We start from the raw sequence: 18791 nt of genomic DNA on the forward strand, positions 1-18791 counted from the left end.
GGAACTACTCTTATCGTTGCTAATGGGAATGCTGGAAACAAAAGACAAGTGAGTTACCTGAAGGAAATCAAGTTAGTGTAGCAGAGGACTGGGCAGAAAAAGGTGAGCAGGAGTTTCCACACCTCCGTATTCCTCTTCATATCACCCCACCAGATCTGGGACAGCAGAGACTGTGGCAAGGAAAGACTATTTAATTACATGACAACTGATCTGCTCATTTGAAAGTGAGCCAAGGAAAACCAAAGCAAGGCACCTGAACTCCGTCGTGGCTGAAGAAAAGGCGTGCATCCGCACCCATTCCCATCTGGAGGCAGGTGGTCCCGCCCCACACGGGGGATTTGCGTATCAGCAGAGTGAAGGAGCGACTCTCATTGCTACGGTAACAAGAACTGAAGATATCTGAAATTTAGAAAACAAAATACACAATTATATGACAAATACATTCTGCCATCAGACTGAGACCAGTAAAACCAGATTCCTGCTTTTACCATGGGCTAAATTCTCAAATTTCTGAGCCAACTCTTTCATTGAGAGTTTGGTTTCCGTCTCAACTTCCAGTTTGGAAAGTTCCCTTAGAATCTTGCACCCACTCAATGCACTCAACACAGACTCGCCTGCCTGAAAAGACAAACCAAACACTCCTTTAAATTAAAAAATTACATTTTTAGAGTGTTTTGTAAATTCAAGAGTGCGCCATTTAACTCCATCTGCAAAGCTACCATCTCCCAGAAGAAAGTGGCCATCTCGCTGCGGTTCTGGAGGACGGCCCAGATGAAGAGCGAAGCCCAGGGGAAGAGGCAGCGATTTTCCCGATACAAACAGTCACCACGAAGCAGCTTACTGGCCCGCTGCCAAGAGACAAAAACTGCTAATGGAGGACTTTTAATCAAATGATGAGTCTCATCTGAGATTTTCCAAATACTAACAATAGTGTACCCTGTGAATAAGAGCTGTGAATGACACGAGACACCAGTAGTCAAGTCATAAAGGTCATAAATACTAGTAGGATACATATTGATTATTTTACTGTCGTTCAATCAAAATTTCAATACTGTTGTACAGTAGCAGGATGTAATTGATTTCACCAAGTGAAATGCAATACTTTTAATAAAAATAAAATATATATATATATATATATATATATATCCCTCCTTTTTCACGGTTAATGGGGACCAGAACCTGTCGTGACAAGTGAAAAAAATGTTTTGTGTTTAATGTATTTATTCAGATTTAGCATCGGAAAGATATACATATAAGACGTACAATGTTTTTTTCACTGTTTTGCCCCCAAAGAATAATTTAAAAAATATATATATATATATGATAAGTTTTAAACGTGGTACTGTCCTACTTAATAATTTTTAAACAAGAAAAAGTAGAAAATGCTTGTCTTTATTAAATGCTTCATTGAGTGAGTCAACTCAGATACGCTCAAGCTGCTCACTTACACACAATGAGTTGCCATAGCAACTGTTTAACACTGATTAACGCATGCGGCGCTTTGAAGTTTCGACTTCAAAGCATCTCTGGCAAGATCAAACCTTAACCATAGACTTCATAATGTATTGATGGGTCAATTCGGTCATGCACTGCGCCTCGCATCCAAGTAGGGGGCTGCCCACATCAAGAGGAGCTATTCACAAACAAACGCACGCAGCGATCTAACTCGGGATTACTGTTGAAAAAATACGAAAGCTGTACCACATACAAACAGGACGGATTGTCTCAGGAGGGATTTGTTTGAGGATTCAAGGTAATTATTATATTTTTCGTACCATGCATGCATTTTGAAATAATTTACAAATAATTTACAATTTTTTGCTTTTAACCAAGAATCAAGACTGTTTCACATCCATATCTATAAAGAATTCTGGGATTTAAGCAGTTGTTCACAGGAATTCTCAACGGAAAAAGCCCTTTGTCTGTGATTCCATTCGGTCAGCTTTGATGGCCTCGCCAACAATGCAGGCCCCCTATTTATCGGCCCCGCGTCCCGTCAATACATTATGAAGTCTATGCCTTAACGTCTGTCAATCATAGTTAACTTTAACAAGCAACTCCAGTGCACTGCCTGACCATGAAAAGCACCAGGAAGGAGAGTGGGATTACGTGATCGGATCAGGACAGCTCATGTGTATTTATTAATTTATTCTTTCATTAAAGAAAAAAAAAATCTGCGATGGACTGAGGGTGCGAAGTTTAAACCGCAAAGTAGTTAGGGATCACTGTATATGTCAGTTCCAGGTCAAATTTAACTTCCAACCTCCTCACTAAATATATATATATATATATATATATATTAGGCCTGAACGATATTGGAAAAAACTATTGCTGCGATTTTTGGGGGATTTGCGATATATTGCGATATTATATTGCGATATTAAAAAAAAAGCATATATTTTTTTTTTCAAGAAATTTTCAGAAAATGACTTAAATAGCTGTTTGGAAAGACTTTAGATGACTCACCATCACCACAGTGTAAAGTCATCCCTTGTTTTTCGCGGTTAATGAGGACCAGAACCTGCCGCGATAAGGGAAAAACTGCGAAGCAGCGCACCCCCCCATTTTTTGTTTTTTTTTTTGTGTGTGTGTGTTTTTGTGCCCAATGTATTTATTCAGATTTAGCATTGGAAAGAGATACATAAAAGACATGTTTTTTTCTCCCCCCCAACCCCCCCCCCCAAAGTGATTTAAAAAATGTATATAAATAAATGGTTTTTAAGCACTTCAAATGTCATAATTATGATAAGTTTTAAACATAACTGTCCAACCAAATCATTTTTGAACAAGAATAAAGTACTGTAGCTGATAAATGCTTGGCTTTATTAAATGCTTCTGTTTATCTACTTTAGCTGTGACCGTTGAAGTGACATGTAGAAATTTCAAACTCCTCATGATCACTTCTGGCATTTAAATGTCTCCAACGTCCCCACAGTACACACATTCATTCCAGCGCGGCTTCCTTGCAACTGTTTAACCCTTTAAGGTCTGGGCCTATTTTGTCTGATTTTGCATGCCTTTGAAGTTGCCTTTATATTTCAAAGAAAGAATTGTTTACGATGGCCTGGTTTGGTCCCTTTTTTTGTGACACCTTGAACTTCATGTCCAAACTGTTGTTTCCGTCACTGACCAATTATAAATCATCATTTTGGGCCCAAAAAGACCAAAAATTCCACAATCGTTTTGTCAAAATTTTTAATTTTGATGTCCAATTGACAACCAAACATGCGTAACGAACAGTTTTGAAACTTTGTAATATTTATTCAACATGTTAGGATGAACATTCAACCAAAAAAATTTAGAATAAATAGTCTTATATTTGACAATTCAACATAAACAACAGGTATAGCATAGGCGTTTTTTGCCTTTATACATGCTCTAGTCAAAACAGGTTATATACAGCAGACCGAACAGTGAAAAAATATATACCATCTAACACAAAAAGTGTTTAGAGGCCATCTCTTTATGAGTTTAGGTATTGCGGCCCATCACCTGATGAAAACTATGTACACACAATCAAGCTTCTTGAACACACATTTATATACACAAATTGAGAAGACTGATTGTGGGAAAAAATGTATATATATATAACACTGGGGGGAAAAAAAGTATTTTCAAAAATATTTACAATAAACAAGTTAAATTTTTTTCAGGCATGCCACTCCGAAAAGCAGTTTCATCCTGGAATTCGAAACAGGGCGACATCACACAGCCCACACTTCCATGGGGTGTTGGTCCTCTTTCCACCCTTCCATTTTCATTTCACTTTACTTTCATTGTCACTATAAATGTACATGAAAAAAAGTCAGTATTTATGAAAATAATAAAGTATAAAATAAAAATATATACAGCAATAAATAATATTGGAAATCTATATGTATGACAATAGAAAGAATACCATAGCTGCATGTGCTACATCCCTAATCTTCATATCGAAAGAAGATCACCACAATTATAAATTCCTGCCTTGGATACACACAGTTCACGTACGACTTTGATCTGATATGCACATTTTATTATTATATACACAAACACACACTTATATTGCATCAAAATTAACTTTGTCTTGCAATATCAAAAGAAACTTTCAAAAGCAACTTTTTCCAGCCTAAAAAAAAAAAAGTGAGTTTGCTTACCTCTGCTCGTCGATGGCGTCACCCACGTATTCAAATACGTCACTATCTTCACTCGAGGACTCTTCCGAAGAAGACGATGATGACGAATTTGGACCATCCTCTTCCTCAAGTTGATCAAATAGCACAATTGCTCGCGCTAAATTTAGTTTTCCGTTCATTCTCAAAGTCACACAAAGTCGCTGCTCGATCCAAACGGCCGTCGGCTCGCCACCTTGCTGCTTCAGAACACTCCTCCCTCTCGTTCGGTGGAACCTCGCATGGCAGTTATATTTATTTAAAAAACGCATTTAGTGCGTCCACTGTGACTTCGAAAGGGTTCGTTTGATTTGTGGTTTTTTCATGGAGCTTCCGTTTTGAAAAAGGACAAGAAATGATGGAAATATAGACACAAACAAATGATCCATGCAGCGTTTTAATGTTTTTTTGAGAGGACAATAAAACTATAAAACTTAAATGACAATATCTCACGTTTTAATTGGTCGATTGACTTCAAATAATAACAAGAGTAAACCGCAACTTCCGCACTTTAAAACGAGACCAACCAACGGCATGTGGGTGACGTATTTAAAACGTGAGGGCGCTTCAAAGACGACGTGCGCTGAGGACGCGCCGGCGCGTCCTTCGACTCTCAAGGGTTAAGAAGTTAAACGATGATTGACAGATGCCCGTGTGAAGTCTGCTTCTTTGGCCAGATCAAAGCCATCGTTGTGCGCAGTGACTGAAAGGATCAAAAAGCGGGAGGGTAGGAGGCTGTGCAGACCAGAAAGTGAGGTGGATCAAAAAAAAGAAAAACTATCGCACGTGCTTGCGATGGGACTATCGCGCACACGCACATCGCGATGGCGATGTCTAAATGATATATCGTTCAGGCTTAATATATATACAGTATATATATATTAGGGATGTCAAACGATTATAAATTTTAATCGAGTTAATTACATCTTAAAAATTAATTAATCGTAATTAATCGCAATTAATCGCAATTCAAACCATCTATAAAATATGCCATATTTTTCTGTAAATTATTGTTGGAATGGAAAGATAAGAAACAAGATGGATGTATACATTCAACATACGATACATAAGTAGTGTATTTCTTTATTATAACAATAAATCAACAAGATGGCATTACCATTATTAAAATTCTGTTAAAGCGATCCATGATTAGAAACACTTGTAGTTTTTAAAAGATAAATGTTAGTACAAGTTATAGAAATTTTATATCAATACCCCTCTTCATGTTTTCGTTTTAATAAAATTTGTAAAATTTTCAATTAAAAAATTAACTAGTAGCCCGCCGTTGTTGATGTCAATAATTACTTACACAATGCGCATGGGTAGGCCTGTCGCGATAACAAATATTAGTGTGCGATAATTATTCTCATAAATTATTGGGATATGCGATATTATTGCGCCCCCCCAATTTTTTTTTTTAACCAATTTACAATAACACAGTGAGAATACAGTATATATTAAAAAATTCAAAAATACTTTTTAAGAAATCACAACTAAAAACAATAGACCATGCCTCTTAAGTAAAAAAAACAACAATATTGATACCGCACAGCACCACAGAATAAATAAAATGCTTTAAAAAAAAAAAAAAAAGAAAAAGAGAAAAAAAAATTGCACTTAATAACTTAAGCATTTAGGCAAATGAAAACTTTTCCCGTCATAGCTTCTGCAATAGTGTTCCATAGGGATGCAACGATACAGTTAAGTCACGGTTCGGTATGATTTTTGATACGGGGGTCACGATTTTCGATCCGATTCAATACATTTAATGCTCTGTAAAAAAAAAAAAATAATAATAATAACAATTATATATATATATATTTTTTTTTTCCCCCTAGCGAGCAAAAATTAAATTGCCATCATATAAACATGCATTTTAGTGCATATTTACTGTATGTGCTTACTTCTTACTGATCTGAAAAATGTTTGTACAAAAGTGCTGAGAACAATCTTTACTGTTTGTAAAGTGAGGCAAGGCACACTGTTGATTGCTACAGCTTTCTTAGCAACTAGGTTTACTACATGAGCAAGACATCCTATTTGTGGTCCGAATCCATCTGTGTCACGTACTGAATTAACAATATTTGCAACATTATCTGTAGTCACTGGTATGGAATGATTTGGCCTTCTTAACTTCCATTCAGTCATGACAGTTTAGAATTCATCGATGTAGTATATGGACTAGGGCTGGGCGATATGGCCTTAAACATGTATCACGATAAATTGAGCAGATTTATCTCGATAACGATAAATGACGATAAATTCGCCCAAGCGGACTGTTATATAATTTGAAAATCTGAATCAATGCATGAAATACAGATTAACTATTTCTTGTTGATTTATTTACCAGCATTCAATTTGATATACTGTATTTAACAATTGTACATGCAGTCTAAACATTAAGTTTATAAAAATGTATTGTAAGCAATAAGAATTCAAGTATGAACATTTATAACAGCGTGTATGACTTGAACAATGTACATTGTCAAAATCAATATGCCTGTGCAAACATGTAATTGTAACACAAATGACTTGCAGCTTGAACAGTACACTTCAAAAAGACAACTTATTGTTAATGGCTGCTGTGACATAATTATTAAATACAAGTGTTTACTTTATGGTTTAAGGGTTTTTTTCCCCCCAGTGCATTTTTTAATAAATGCATGCACAATAAAAATAGCTGGGGCCATTTCTCGGTCATTATAAGTTTTGCCGTTGGATTGTACTTTATGCTGAATGCTTTACCATCACAAAAGCTATCAGAGGAATCACACACAGACAGATACAAAATAACGCCACATAGTAATTGCTAGATGTAGTCCGTGCCCAATCCACTCATTAAGTTCAGCCGTTTCGACAAGGTTAGAGCCGCTATCCGACTCCATAACGTTCATTTGTAGCGTTAGCCGCTAGCTAGCGTTAGCCTGGCTACCAGTAGAAAGCACTGAAAGCACCATCTCCGGAAATCGTGAGAACAAAGGAGGACAGCGGGTGAAAGCCCGTCTGGATGCCACCAAGAGTCTACTAAATGTCGGTTGAAAGTTTGGTGAACCTCCCTTAAGCCACACTCCATCACGTTTTGCTTGTAGCGTTAGCTGCTAGCGTTAGCTTACCGGGCTTTTGTTTGATTGGCTTCCTGATGATCACGTGACTCCCTACGTAAGCACATTCACTGCTTTCTTAAAGGGGAATGAACATAGACGAACAACACAGAATCAAAGCGGGATGAAAAGACTATATGTTCTTGTTTTATTAATTTACCGAATTTACCGACATGGTCAAAATTACGTCGGTCATCGTTAAGAATTTCGGTGACGGTAAATTTTCGGTTTACCGCCCTGCTCTAATATGGACTACGTAACCCATAATCACTCTGTGCTCACGTAGCCAATGGCATGGGACGTAGCACATCTAGTTTGCCATTTCATGATATCTAGTGTGTGCGCGCATTAAAAAAGTTAGCAAGCACCGCTGAAGTCACGTCTGCTCATTACTACACAACACCAGCATATGACACAGCGCTCTTAATTTCATTCAACTGTTTATTGTCAAAGCGAGGTTGTTCGTAGCAGCCTAGTCGGTAACAATGTTTTGGCTGACTTCGTTGTAAATATCCGGCGTTGTGCCGAAAAATAGCCACCCGCGTGAAATGTCACTCCTGACGGGAGCGCCCACATGTCAACAACACCGGCGTGCTGTAGATGGTCCACAGTCACTCCGGAGCACTGATGCGGCCGGTATACGTTGGAAAACAGGATATAATGGGAATGATTGGCTCCGGCGCTAGTTTTTGCCGGACCTGGAACAAAGATGCATTTTGCGCAGTTGGTAACGAGGAATCCGGACTTTTAACAGCACGTCTGCCGCGCGCACGCACGTTCACGTGCACGCGAGGCGATAAATCGCAGCGGAAAAATTACCGCCTTCATCTTTATATATCACGCGATAAATGGAATTATTGCATATTGCGACAGGCTTACTCATGGGAGCTGAAGCCTATAAAATCAGTCGCACCCAAGCGCCAGCAGAGGGCGGCAAAACTCCGAAAAACACAAAAGAACACCTTTCACTGTGCTCTCATTTTAATCTGTCTGAGCGGGGCATTTGTGCGTTAATTGCGTCAAATATTTTAACGGGATTAATTAAAAAAATTAATTACCACTCGTTAACGTGATCATTTTGACAGCCCTATATATATATATATATATATATATATTATATATATAATTTCTAGAATGTCTGAAAAGTTCTGAGACAAGTAGATACTTTCTACTTAAAATATATATATACATATATATATATATATATACATATATATATCTGTATATAGTGGGACATATAGTTTAAGCATACCCTCATTGCCCGCCTCTTGGATGTAATCTGTTCCAAATCCAGTGGGGAATAATAGAAAGGTTGGCAGACATCACCCATTAACAGTTCTAGCACTCTTGACACCTGTGGAGATATTAAAACACATAAATCACAATAAAGAATAAAAATAAACATTGTAAGGACAACTAATAAAAAATGGGGGAAGTATCACCTCAAAAAGGCTGAGCTCAGTCACCGGTCCACTCTGGATTTTCTCAGTTGAACCTTTGCCAGCCTTGTCCTGGAGATGCGTTGGAGTACCTAGTCTCTCCAGCAGACGGCGCTGAAGTAGCTGGTAAAGAAGTGTCCCCGCAGCCACTGATCTGTAGAGGCTTTCCAGTCTTCCATAAGTCAAGTAGTCCAGGATGTTTAGGCCATTCTCAGTGAAGAGGCGCACAAACTGAGGTTTGTCGTTTACCAGGGCGTCGGTCATGGAGTCCTCAAGGTCTTCGTACTGTTCCATCATTCAAGCGATTTTATGGCTTGTGATTTTTACGAAGTCCATATCTCAACTCACCCTCCACTGAATATCTCCATTGAAGAGTTCGCTCTTGGCAATGTCCACTCTGTTCCATGTCACTGCCAGCTTCAGCTCTTCATTGTATGGGCTGTGGTCAACTGACACGCGCTGCTTGGATGCTAAAAAAGTCACATTTATAGATGTCATTTATACATCTAAACTTTTACATGTATTTACATTTATTCACATTTATAGATTTATAGAAGTCCAAGATGGCAGTGAATGATCTTGTTTCAGTGCCATTCACGGCTATAGACGTCCATTTAATTTGATTTGATTTGGAAGAGCCCTCCCAATTTAAACGGCTTGGATGTCTATCACCGTCAATGGCAGTCAATAAGATAATGTGGATTGACTATTTCTACTATACCTCCCACCAGAGCTTTGAGAAGCACTGTGTCAAAGTCATTGGGACCCTCTTGCTCTCCATGGTAAATTGTGATCAAGTCTTTGTTTTGGTAGATGCTCAAGGCCTAAATAGGTCAAAAGGGAGGAGAAAGTGCAATACTTGTGAAGGATAAAAATATGCACAATATTACAAGTCGATTTTTGAAGTCAACCTGCTAGGACTATAGCATGCAATTTTCACATTGCTGTGAAGGTGACATTTCTTTTGCAATATGATGAATGACGGGTGGAGTTAGATATATATATTATGTAACATTGTCGTACTATACTGCTTGACTTTTAAACACACACTGCTACAGCACACACACACACACACACCAGGCACTGCTCAGCCTGAAAGCAGTCAAATTCAGTCAAAGTTGTTTAAGCGGAAAAAGAGAGGCTATTGTGTCGACTGTCGAGGGACGTCTTACGAGTATGTATGCCCTCTGCAAATTGCAGCTTGGCATCATGCCATGTCTGTTATGAAATGTCCTGTCTGTGCTCTGGTGGAATTTTGAGCCCGTTGGCATTAAAAAAAGGTCAAGCAAAACTCTGACATAATCTATTGTAAAATGCCTTTGCCTATAGGGTGAGAACAAGGGGGGAAAACTTTATGGTCATGGGCAACATTATATTTTGAAAATGGGCATTCGCAGCGATAAAAAGTGAAATGTGGAGATGAAATGTTTAATGTAGTTCATTGTATTAGTTCACCAATAATTCTTGCTGGTATTTCTTTTTTAAAAAAAATAGCTTTCAATTTAGCTTATTATTTCAATAACTGAAAAAAGAAAAATGGTTTTGTACTTATGTATAGATAATCTATAATAGTGCTGCAACGATTATTTGACTAGCTCGAGTAACTCGATTACAAAAAAGATTCAAATTACATTTTGCTGATTCGAGTATTCGTTTAATTAAAGTGGCGTTGTAATGGTTTGTTTTGAACGTGTTTGCATTTAGTTTTACTGATTTGGGTGGATACACTGCCCTCTAGTGGCAACAGTGAATATGACATAACTCATTTCACATGGCTGAATCCAGCTGCTCCCAGTTAATGCCAACATAAGCTACCTTTTCGTTCGAGCTCATGTTTTTTTAATGCGTTCGTGATGTAGTTTAATATGTCTATTAAGCCATATTTGTGGGAATATGTGTTTGAACCATTTGTTAAGAGCATTGAATAAAAATAGCATTTTATAGCAGTTAAGCTAGCAGACTTTTGCTATGTAAGTTAGCCAATCGTTCTTTTGTTGTACTTAGATCCTCATTTATTTATTTTTTTATACCATTTGAGGCTCAAATCAGGTATTTTTCTTTTTTTATGTCCCTTATCCGGTTATTCGAGGTAAGTACTTCATCGATTGATCGACTACTAAAATAATCGATAGCTGCAGCCCTAATCTATATATTGTATTACATATATATAGTATACATCATAACACACATTATAATCAATTTATATAGAATAAGAATCGTTTATTGTCAATGTAAACATAGTCAACCACATTTTCTGTGAAAATCATTTTGCCAGCTCCACATGCTTATTGGGTCCCATTGACATTGAATAGAACCCAATAGACCAGACATGACCAAAGTCCGGCCCGGGGGCCAAATGCGGCCCGTGGGCAAATTTCATCTGGCCCCCAGCCTCTGTCATAAAATCAATAACGTCTGGCCCGCACACAGACTTAATAAATTGGTCAGCAGTACTGCTACAAGTATATGAAGTAGCTTAACTAAAAACTAAGAACTAGCTTAACACTAAATGCTGCTCCTTATTTACCCACTAAAAGGCAGCAGCACTCTAAGCAACATTACCACATGTGACCCTTTACTCCCAATTTTGTAAAATGACGACAATCAACTAAAAAAAAAAGTTGACTGCAACGCTTCAAGGATAGGTGGAAATTGGACTATTTCTTCACTAAAATACGCAAGAACTGTGTCTGCCTCATTTGCAAAGAGATAGTTGCTGTTTTTAAAGAGTTCAATATGAGGCGATATTACCAAACAAGACAAGCTGACATGTACGACAAGATTACAGGGAACATACGTAGCGAGAAATTGAAGCAACTTGAAGCTAGTTTAATTTCACAGCAGCAGTATTTCGCAAGAGCCCGAGAGTCGAAAGAGAACGCCACAAAGGCTAGTTGCGGAATTGTTGAAATTATTAATTTTAAAAAATTAAAATAAAGCAAATGTGACACACAGAATGGCTTGCTAAAATTTGCTTAAATACAGTGGTACCTCTACATACGATCGCTTCGACACACGAACTTTTCGACATCCGACGTAAAATTTGACTCGCCATTTGTTTCTACATCCGACGACATGCTCGAAATACGACGACAATGGCAGCACCGCAGACGAATGCACGGCGGATTTTCTTGTGTGACAAATCAACACAGGTTTCAAAAAAGGTTGGTACAGGTGGTGAAACAAGGAAAAAGTTGATGCTTACCTTCGAAATGAAGATGCAAATGACAGAAAAATATGAGCGTGGGGTGGGCATCCATGAAATGGCTCAACAATACATCTCCACGGTCCTCCTCCGACCATCGTTCGCCAGTCTTTATAAATTAAGCTGACAATTCTTATTGTCTCCAAAGAAATCGCCAGCTTCGCCACGTTTTCATCATTTCTTTTACAACTTATTCAACACAAAACGCCTGCTGTCTGCCGCAATTGATGGTGTTCTCAAGAGAACATTCAAAGTGAAAGTGAAACTCAAGCTCACCGGTCTGTCTCTGGCACGTGAGCCCCGCGGTGCGTTCAGGTACACAAAAAAACGTCCGCCTTATTAGAACCCGATTCGTTACACTATTACAGGAATTATTATTATTCTTTTTATTACATTATTCCAATTTTGATTTATTATTTATTTGTTTTGCTACGTGTAATTGCCATTTGTAATAGCACCAGCAGTATTTTTTAAGGATTTAGTGCAGGTTTTTGGGCTGTGGAACGAATTAATGGAATTATAATGTATTCCTATGGGAAAATCCTGCTCGACATACGACCATTTCGACTTACAAACAAGGTCCTGGAACGGATTAACTTCGTATGTAGAGGTACCACTGTATATTGTTTTATGTAAAGCAGCGGTCTCAAACCGACTCCACAAAGGGCCGCAGTGGGTCCTGGTTTTTGTTCCAACAGATCCAGCACAAACAGTTCAACCAATGAGGTTTCTACTAACATAAGCAGCACCTGATTGCAATCAACTGATTACACTTGTAAGAAACCAGATTGGTGAAAAGGTATTTGTCTCGTTTGGTTGGAATGAAATCCAGTACCCCCTGCGGCCCTTTGAGGACCGGTTTGAGACCACTGATGTAAAGGATGTCAGCCAAGGTCGGCCCCCCACATTTTTACCACACCAAATCTGGCCCCCTTTGCAAAAAGTTTGGACACCCCTGCAATAGAACTTTAATTAACAGAAAAAAATCTCTATTTGTAGTCTTTATATTTTATTTATTTATTTATTTATTTATCTATTTTAACCAAAAACCTAGCCATTATTTCTAATTGACTTTAAACTGTGATGTTCATTTCAACTGAAGGATTATTGTTACAGTTAGGTTTAAGGTTAGTGTCACCGATAGGGTTAGGGTTGCGGCTACGGCTGGGGTTACTTCATTTTGTTTGGTTCATAATGACAGAATATTTAATAAATTAAATTATAATGTCATTTTCTAAATATTAACAATGTTTATTTTAATACTCTATATTGTAATTCATAAAGAGTTAATTTTGTAAATATGTTTAATTTACAATAACACCTTACTATATTGCACAGAATTTTTTTTTTATGAAACAAACTTAGGGGGATAAAAAATACAACTACAACTTCATTGTTGACACTGTAAATGCTCAATTGGCCGAATTGAGGAATATGTGTGCAAACTGTTCTCTGCTGGCCATAATTTGCTCACTCCTGGTCACACCCTTACGACTAGGCCGTCCTACTTGCCGCTTGTCAAAAAAAGCACACAGGTGTGATAAGAGGTGTTGCACTTACGTGCTCAACAAGTTTGTCCGTCTCTGCTTCAGAGGGAAAGTATTTGCGAACCCGTTCGGCCACTCTGTCTTTCAGATCTACGCTGGGACCTGCCTCACTGTCACCCTCGGCGGAAGACGGGACGACCGGCGCTGACGACAAGTTCTTCACTATGTCACTCAGGAAGTCGGCCATGCCTCCTGAGCCTGCCAGCACTAACCAGGGCATGGAAGTCTTCAAGGAGAGATCAACTCTCTGGAACAAAACAAAATAGGAGCACGATTTTGTGGGCGTGTTTGTTGCTTGTATCTTTCACTTAAGTTAATAACAATGCAGTTTTGACAAAGCTTCACCTCCAGTAGAGTGGCGTCTCCCGAGACCAGCATGCAAAGAACTGGGATGTCGATACTTCCGCTGCCTTAAAAATAGCAAACAATAAATTAAAAAAAAAAAAAACAGTTGGAATATTCTGAGCATGTGAATACAAGTGTATGCATGATGGCCTGGCATGTATAAGAAAATATACATATCATGAATGTGAAAAGTCTACACAACCAAATTTAAACTATATGACAACCAAGGGCGTAGGTTTGGTCTCAACATTGGTAGGGACAATATAACTGCATAACCCACATGTAGACTTTTTGCTGGGGACGGGACATTAATAAGAACAAATAGATTGAGTGAACCTGGGTCAGGGATAGATTTCTCACGAATATGGAACAAATTAATTGATAGGCTAAATGATCAATGCATAATAAATCTGTATTGACTTATACTAACTTTCATATGCATTAGTTCAAGCGATACATCGTTCAATTCAGACCTTTGTTTTCAAAAACTACTAAAAATAACCTTTTCAAAATGTCTAGAATAAATGTCTGGATTTTTGGGGGGTTTTGAAAATGTAAATTGCAATATTTGAACAGAATTTAAATTATATTACCATGCACAATAATCTCTTAACTATCCAGGAATGCAAAAAAATAAGCAATTGTCTTAAGACCACGCAACATTGTCTGTCTAAATAAAGAAATTAAATACAACTGAAAAAACTTCATAGTTCGGAAATACCAAAAATAAATAAAAATGGGACCTTCCTTCAAGTAAAACAGTAATGCTTTTGTCCACAAACACAACCAAACTCACCAAAAAATGAAAGCTCCTTTGGGCTGCTTTAAGACCACATAAATAAAACAAAAATGAAAATTGGGGAGAAGGGCTTAAACCTCAGTTCACTAATTTTCTCACAGTTAACGTTAATAGTAGAAAACATACTGAAAGACTTCTCTCTAAGCAGCTTCCTACTCAAGATTTGTAGGTTAGCAAGTTCATACAGTTTGATGTTATGCTAACTATGATGCAGGTGGGACCTTCAGTAGCAAAATTAGCGGTGTGTTCCCCACCTCAACAACATTGACGTCTTTTTACATTAATTATAGTGGTTGCTGTTGCTGCTGGCCGAAATAAAATTCTAATATCCCTCGTCTTCAAATGGGGCAGAGGAGGCGGCATGTTGTCGACATGTTGTATTTCTGTCTGGGCTCTGAGTGCGTGTGTGGGGGTGGGGGGGTCATGTCATCAGCCAATCAAACATGTGTTTGAGGGAAAAAAATGGACTGGCACATTCAGCAAGTGAAAAGGGGTAAAGATCAGCCTGAACGTAATGAATGTAAATCACTGAATAATAGTAGGTTCAAATCCATCCATACAACATATGGAAAGACAATCTCAATTACCTATATAACTGACGTCATGATTTAATGCCAATAAGGTTGCTTAAAAGTTGGTGGGGACAATTTGAGCATCCCGAAAAGTTGCGAGTGTCATGTCCCTACCGTCCCTATGCAAATCTACGCCCTTGATGACAACAAAGAGTTCAGTAAAACGCTTAGAGCTTTGGTTAATAAATGAAGTTGACGGCGTACATTTTTCTTTGACGGGCAAGAGTTAAACTCGGTCTTGTTCATTTTCTCAACAACATAGCTTGACTTTACATGTCGAGGAGCAACATGTCAGATGCGTGCTGGGGCATGCAACAGCTGTCGATCAGTGGATACCAAAGGATCATCACATGCCTTCAGTCCAGGAATCAACAACAAAAATTACTTCATAATAAAGCATCAGGGAGACACATCGCTACTTTCTCTTAATTCAAGCTGTATTAGTTTAAAAATACCCACAATAATATCAACATAGGGAAATGACAGACAATAGAGGCAGCTGACCTTCAGCTCAAGGAATGGATATAAAAAAACAGCCCACACAATGGTTTCAATTCAAACAAAGCAGTTACCCCAAATGCCTGTACGTTGGTGGGAGATGTAGTCCTCCAGTTTGGCCCTGAAGCCTGTCTCGCCACCTCTGCGTCCCATGCTGCCGTCATCCACCAGCAGGAAAGCCTGGTAGTTGTTATCCAGGCAGCACGAGTCCCGGGTTGTGTTGTGGACATAATACTTGGCAGGAAAACTGCCCTGCAATAAGAAGAATCGAGGGAAAGGTCCATGGCAGGCGTTCTTTCATTACAGGTCAAGAAACTCTTGTTTAGTAGATCTTGAGACCGATAAAAAAGACAAAAGTGTTGGGACATCTGATGCATCTGGGAGTTTGTTTGGCGAATTTCTTTCTGGCACTGTACTGTATGTAAGGTCTTAAAGCAGAAGTTCAGAATTTTTTAACTTAAGGCTTAATCTTTGAGTTAGCGGGGGTTAAATTAGTCGGTTCATTTCAACAAATTCGATGCAGTTTGTTATCTATTTAAAAATTTCAGGGCTCTGGAGTGGCTAAGCTAGCGCCAGTCAATGGTCCACTCCTAGCTGCCAATAAAAAAACGATACTAACAGATCTAACATAGTCAGACAAATTCAAAATGCAGATCGTTGTTCAAAATACTAGGGTTGGGAATCTCTGGCATGAAGCCGATTCGATATGTATCTAGATACACAGGTTACGATTCGATTAAAAAAACGATACATTCTTAAGGCCGAGCGATTCGATACGATTCGATACAGAACGATACGGTTCGATACAGAGTGAAAACGATACGATAGTAAACATTTGTTGTGTGTGTTCGTACAGTATTTTAAAAATATAAAAAAGACCACATTTTCAATAGCAAAATTAACAAAATTTTATACCAATGTTATGTTTTATTTTTTATGAGAAAAAAATAAGGCTTACTATATGACCGTCATTTTGTTGGATGGGATTGATAATACAATAAAACTCCAGTCACAGACAACAATAAAGTGCAGTAATTCAATTACTGTATTTCCTGGTGTTTTTAACACAAGAGGTAAGTAATTTAAGTGCAAACTTTCAATGTAAACATCTTACAAACAAAAAATATTAATTATATGCAGCAGCTCTTGAAAAAAAAATTAAACCTGCTAGTGTTATCATAAATAAATAATAAATTATGCTTTACGACTGGTATAATTGGGGGAATAAAAACATAGCATTTTAGACAGGTCAATAATCATTACTTTAACCTAATACACAGCAAAGTCATTCACTTATGCCCGTGCTTCCTCATTTTTTATTGCTCATCACTGTCCATATCTTTTTTGAAGGGCAGATTTTTCTTGAGGAAGATCAACTAATCCACATGTTCATGTTTAAGCAGACTGCGTTTCATGGAAACAATATGCCGCCCTTTCCAGCATTGTAGTGGGTTATTTTTCAGGGTTAAAACTCACGATTTCTGTACGGCTCCACACTTCACACAAGCTCTGTCCCATGCGAACAGATCTGGCTGCCGTCATCACTTCAAAGTCCGACTTTTGTTTTCCTGGGTGCGTTGAAAATCAATCACAGCACGTCGCTGCCGTCGGTGATCACACTGTCCATTGTTTTAGCATGTTGCTTCGTTGCCACTACTAGTTTCGTTTTCGTTTTGGGCTGTGAAGAAAACGCTACGCTGCGTGCGTTACAGTGGTTTCGTTAGCTCTCGCGTTGTTAAGACACGCCCGTGACGATCGGGTAATGACGGCGACTAGTAGCGGTTCTGCCGAAATGCATGGGAAGTAACTTGTGGCAACCACGACTGTGAGTCACAAGACACAAGCGCAGCATGTGAAGTAAAAGCTAAATTATCATATTAAGCAATGCATTGAACTAGGCATTAGAAGCCGATTCTTGTGCTCACGATAGCCGAATTCTATCTCTACTATCGGTTCACTGAATATTTAATGGCTAATTACTGTCAAATGGTAACTTTACTATCGATACATCTGTATCTCTCACTTGGAAAACCGGATATCCGGTCGTATCGGTTTATCGTTCTCAAGCTTACAAAATACCGATGCAACCAAAACAATGTCACACCAAAACTGTTAATTAATTTATTTCTGCGGGTCTATTTTTTTTAGATGCGTAATGCGACCACAATAGAAAGGAGTGCTTCGCGCTCATGCTGCTTTCAAGGAACGTGGGAAGTCGGACTTATCCCACTCGGATGGTAACAGTTGCAACCTCAAAATGTTCCAAGCGGTTTTTATTTTGGCCATCAAAAGACTTGACCTCCAGAAAACATGGCTTCTCGCAAGCGATCAAATAGTGGAGGAAAAACGACGGGTAAGGTAAATAGACCACACTGTAACCTGCCTTCTTTAGTTTTACTATTGACAGTCTGCTTTTCGACGGGCAGCGCATTTTTTCGAGTGATGTCTGATTGAAGCAACTCGTGAAGTTGCGGTACTTTTTTTACTGACTTCTCGACTAGGGCTCCCCAGTTCGAGTGGCGTTCCAAATGATATTTATCCTGGTTGGAGGTTGGAAAACTCCCGATTTCCCACCTTCCACAATGCAGAATCAGTCTACAGAGTCTTGCCTGAAGAATGGCAACGTAGTGAAACATGTATTTAGAGCAGTTATGTCCAAAGTCCGGCCCGGGGGCCAAATGCGGCCTGTGGTCAAATTTCATCCGGCCCCCAGCCTCTGTCATAAAATCAATAACGTCTGGCCCGCACACAGACTTAATAAATTGGTCAGCAGTACTGCTACCAACATATGAAGTAGCTTACACACTAAATGCTGCTCCTCATTTGCCCACTAAAAGGCAGCAGCACTCTAAGCAACATAACCCCGCGTTACCCTTTTTTCCCCCATTTCTAAAATGGCGACAATCAACAAAAAAAAGAAAGTTGAGTGTGACGGCCGACGCTTCAAGGATAGGTGGAAATTGGACTACTGTATTTCTCTAAAATATGCAACAAACGTGTCCGCATCATTTGCAAAGAGACAGTCGTTGTTTTCAAAGAGTTCGATGTGAGGCGATATTAACAAACAAGACACGCTGACATGTACTACAAGATTACAGGGAAGATATGTAGCGAGAAATTGAAGCAACTTGAAG

The 18791-nt window shown here is 38.6% G+C and overlaps 1 protein-coding gene across 1 annotated transcript in view; it reads right to left on the reverse strand.

The window, feature by feature from the left end:
- LOC130909242 (transient receptor potential cation channel subfamily M member 4-like) overlaps positions 1–18791 on the reverse strand; it is a 38509-nt gene that overhangs the window by 13515 nt on the left and 6203 nt on the right. The window contains exons 6-16 of the mRNA XM_057825469.1: positions 15732–15909; positions 13789–13853; positions 13457–13690; positions 9413–9515; positions 9040–9161; positions 8695–8976; positions 8505–8606; positions 720–848; positions 489–618; positions 254–399; positions 58–170 (exon numbers count right to left, since the gene is read on the reverse strand). Of these exons, the coding sequence (XP_057681452.1) occupies positions 58–170; positions 254–399; positions 489–618; positions 720–848; positions 8505–8606; positions 8695–8976; positions 9040–9161; positions 9413–9515; positions 13457–13690; positions 13789–13853; positions 15732–15909 (1604 nt within the window). The remainder of the gene's footprint in view (positions 1–57; positions 171–253; positions 400–488; positions 619–719; positions 849–8504; positions 8607–8694; positions 8977–9039; positions 9162–9412; positions 9516–13456; positions 13691–13788; positions 13854–15731; positions 15910–18791) is intronic.

The sequence above is a fragment of the Corythoichthys intestinalis genome, chromosome 21 (genome assembly GCF_030265065.1).
Source record: "Corythoichthys intestinalis isolate RoL2023-P3 chromosome 21, ASM3026506v1, whole genome shotgun sequence".
NCBI lineage: Eukaryota > Metazoa > Chordata > Actinopteri > Syngnathiformes > Syngnathidae > Corythoichthys > Corythoichthys intestinalis.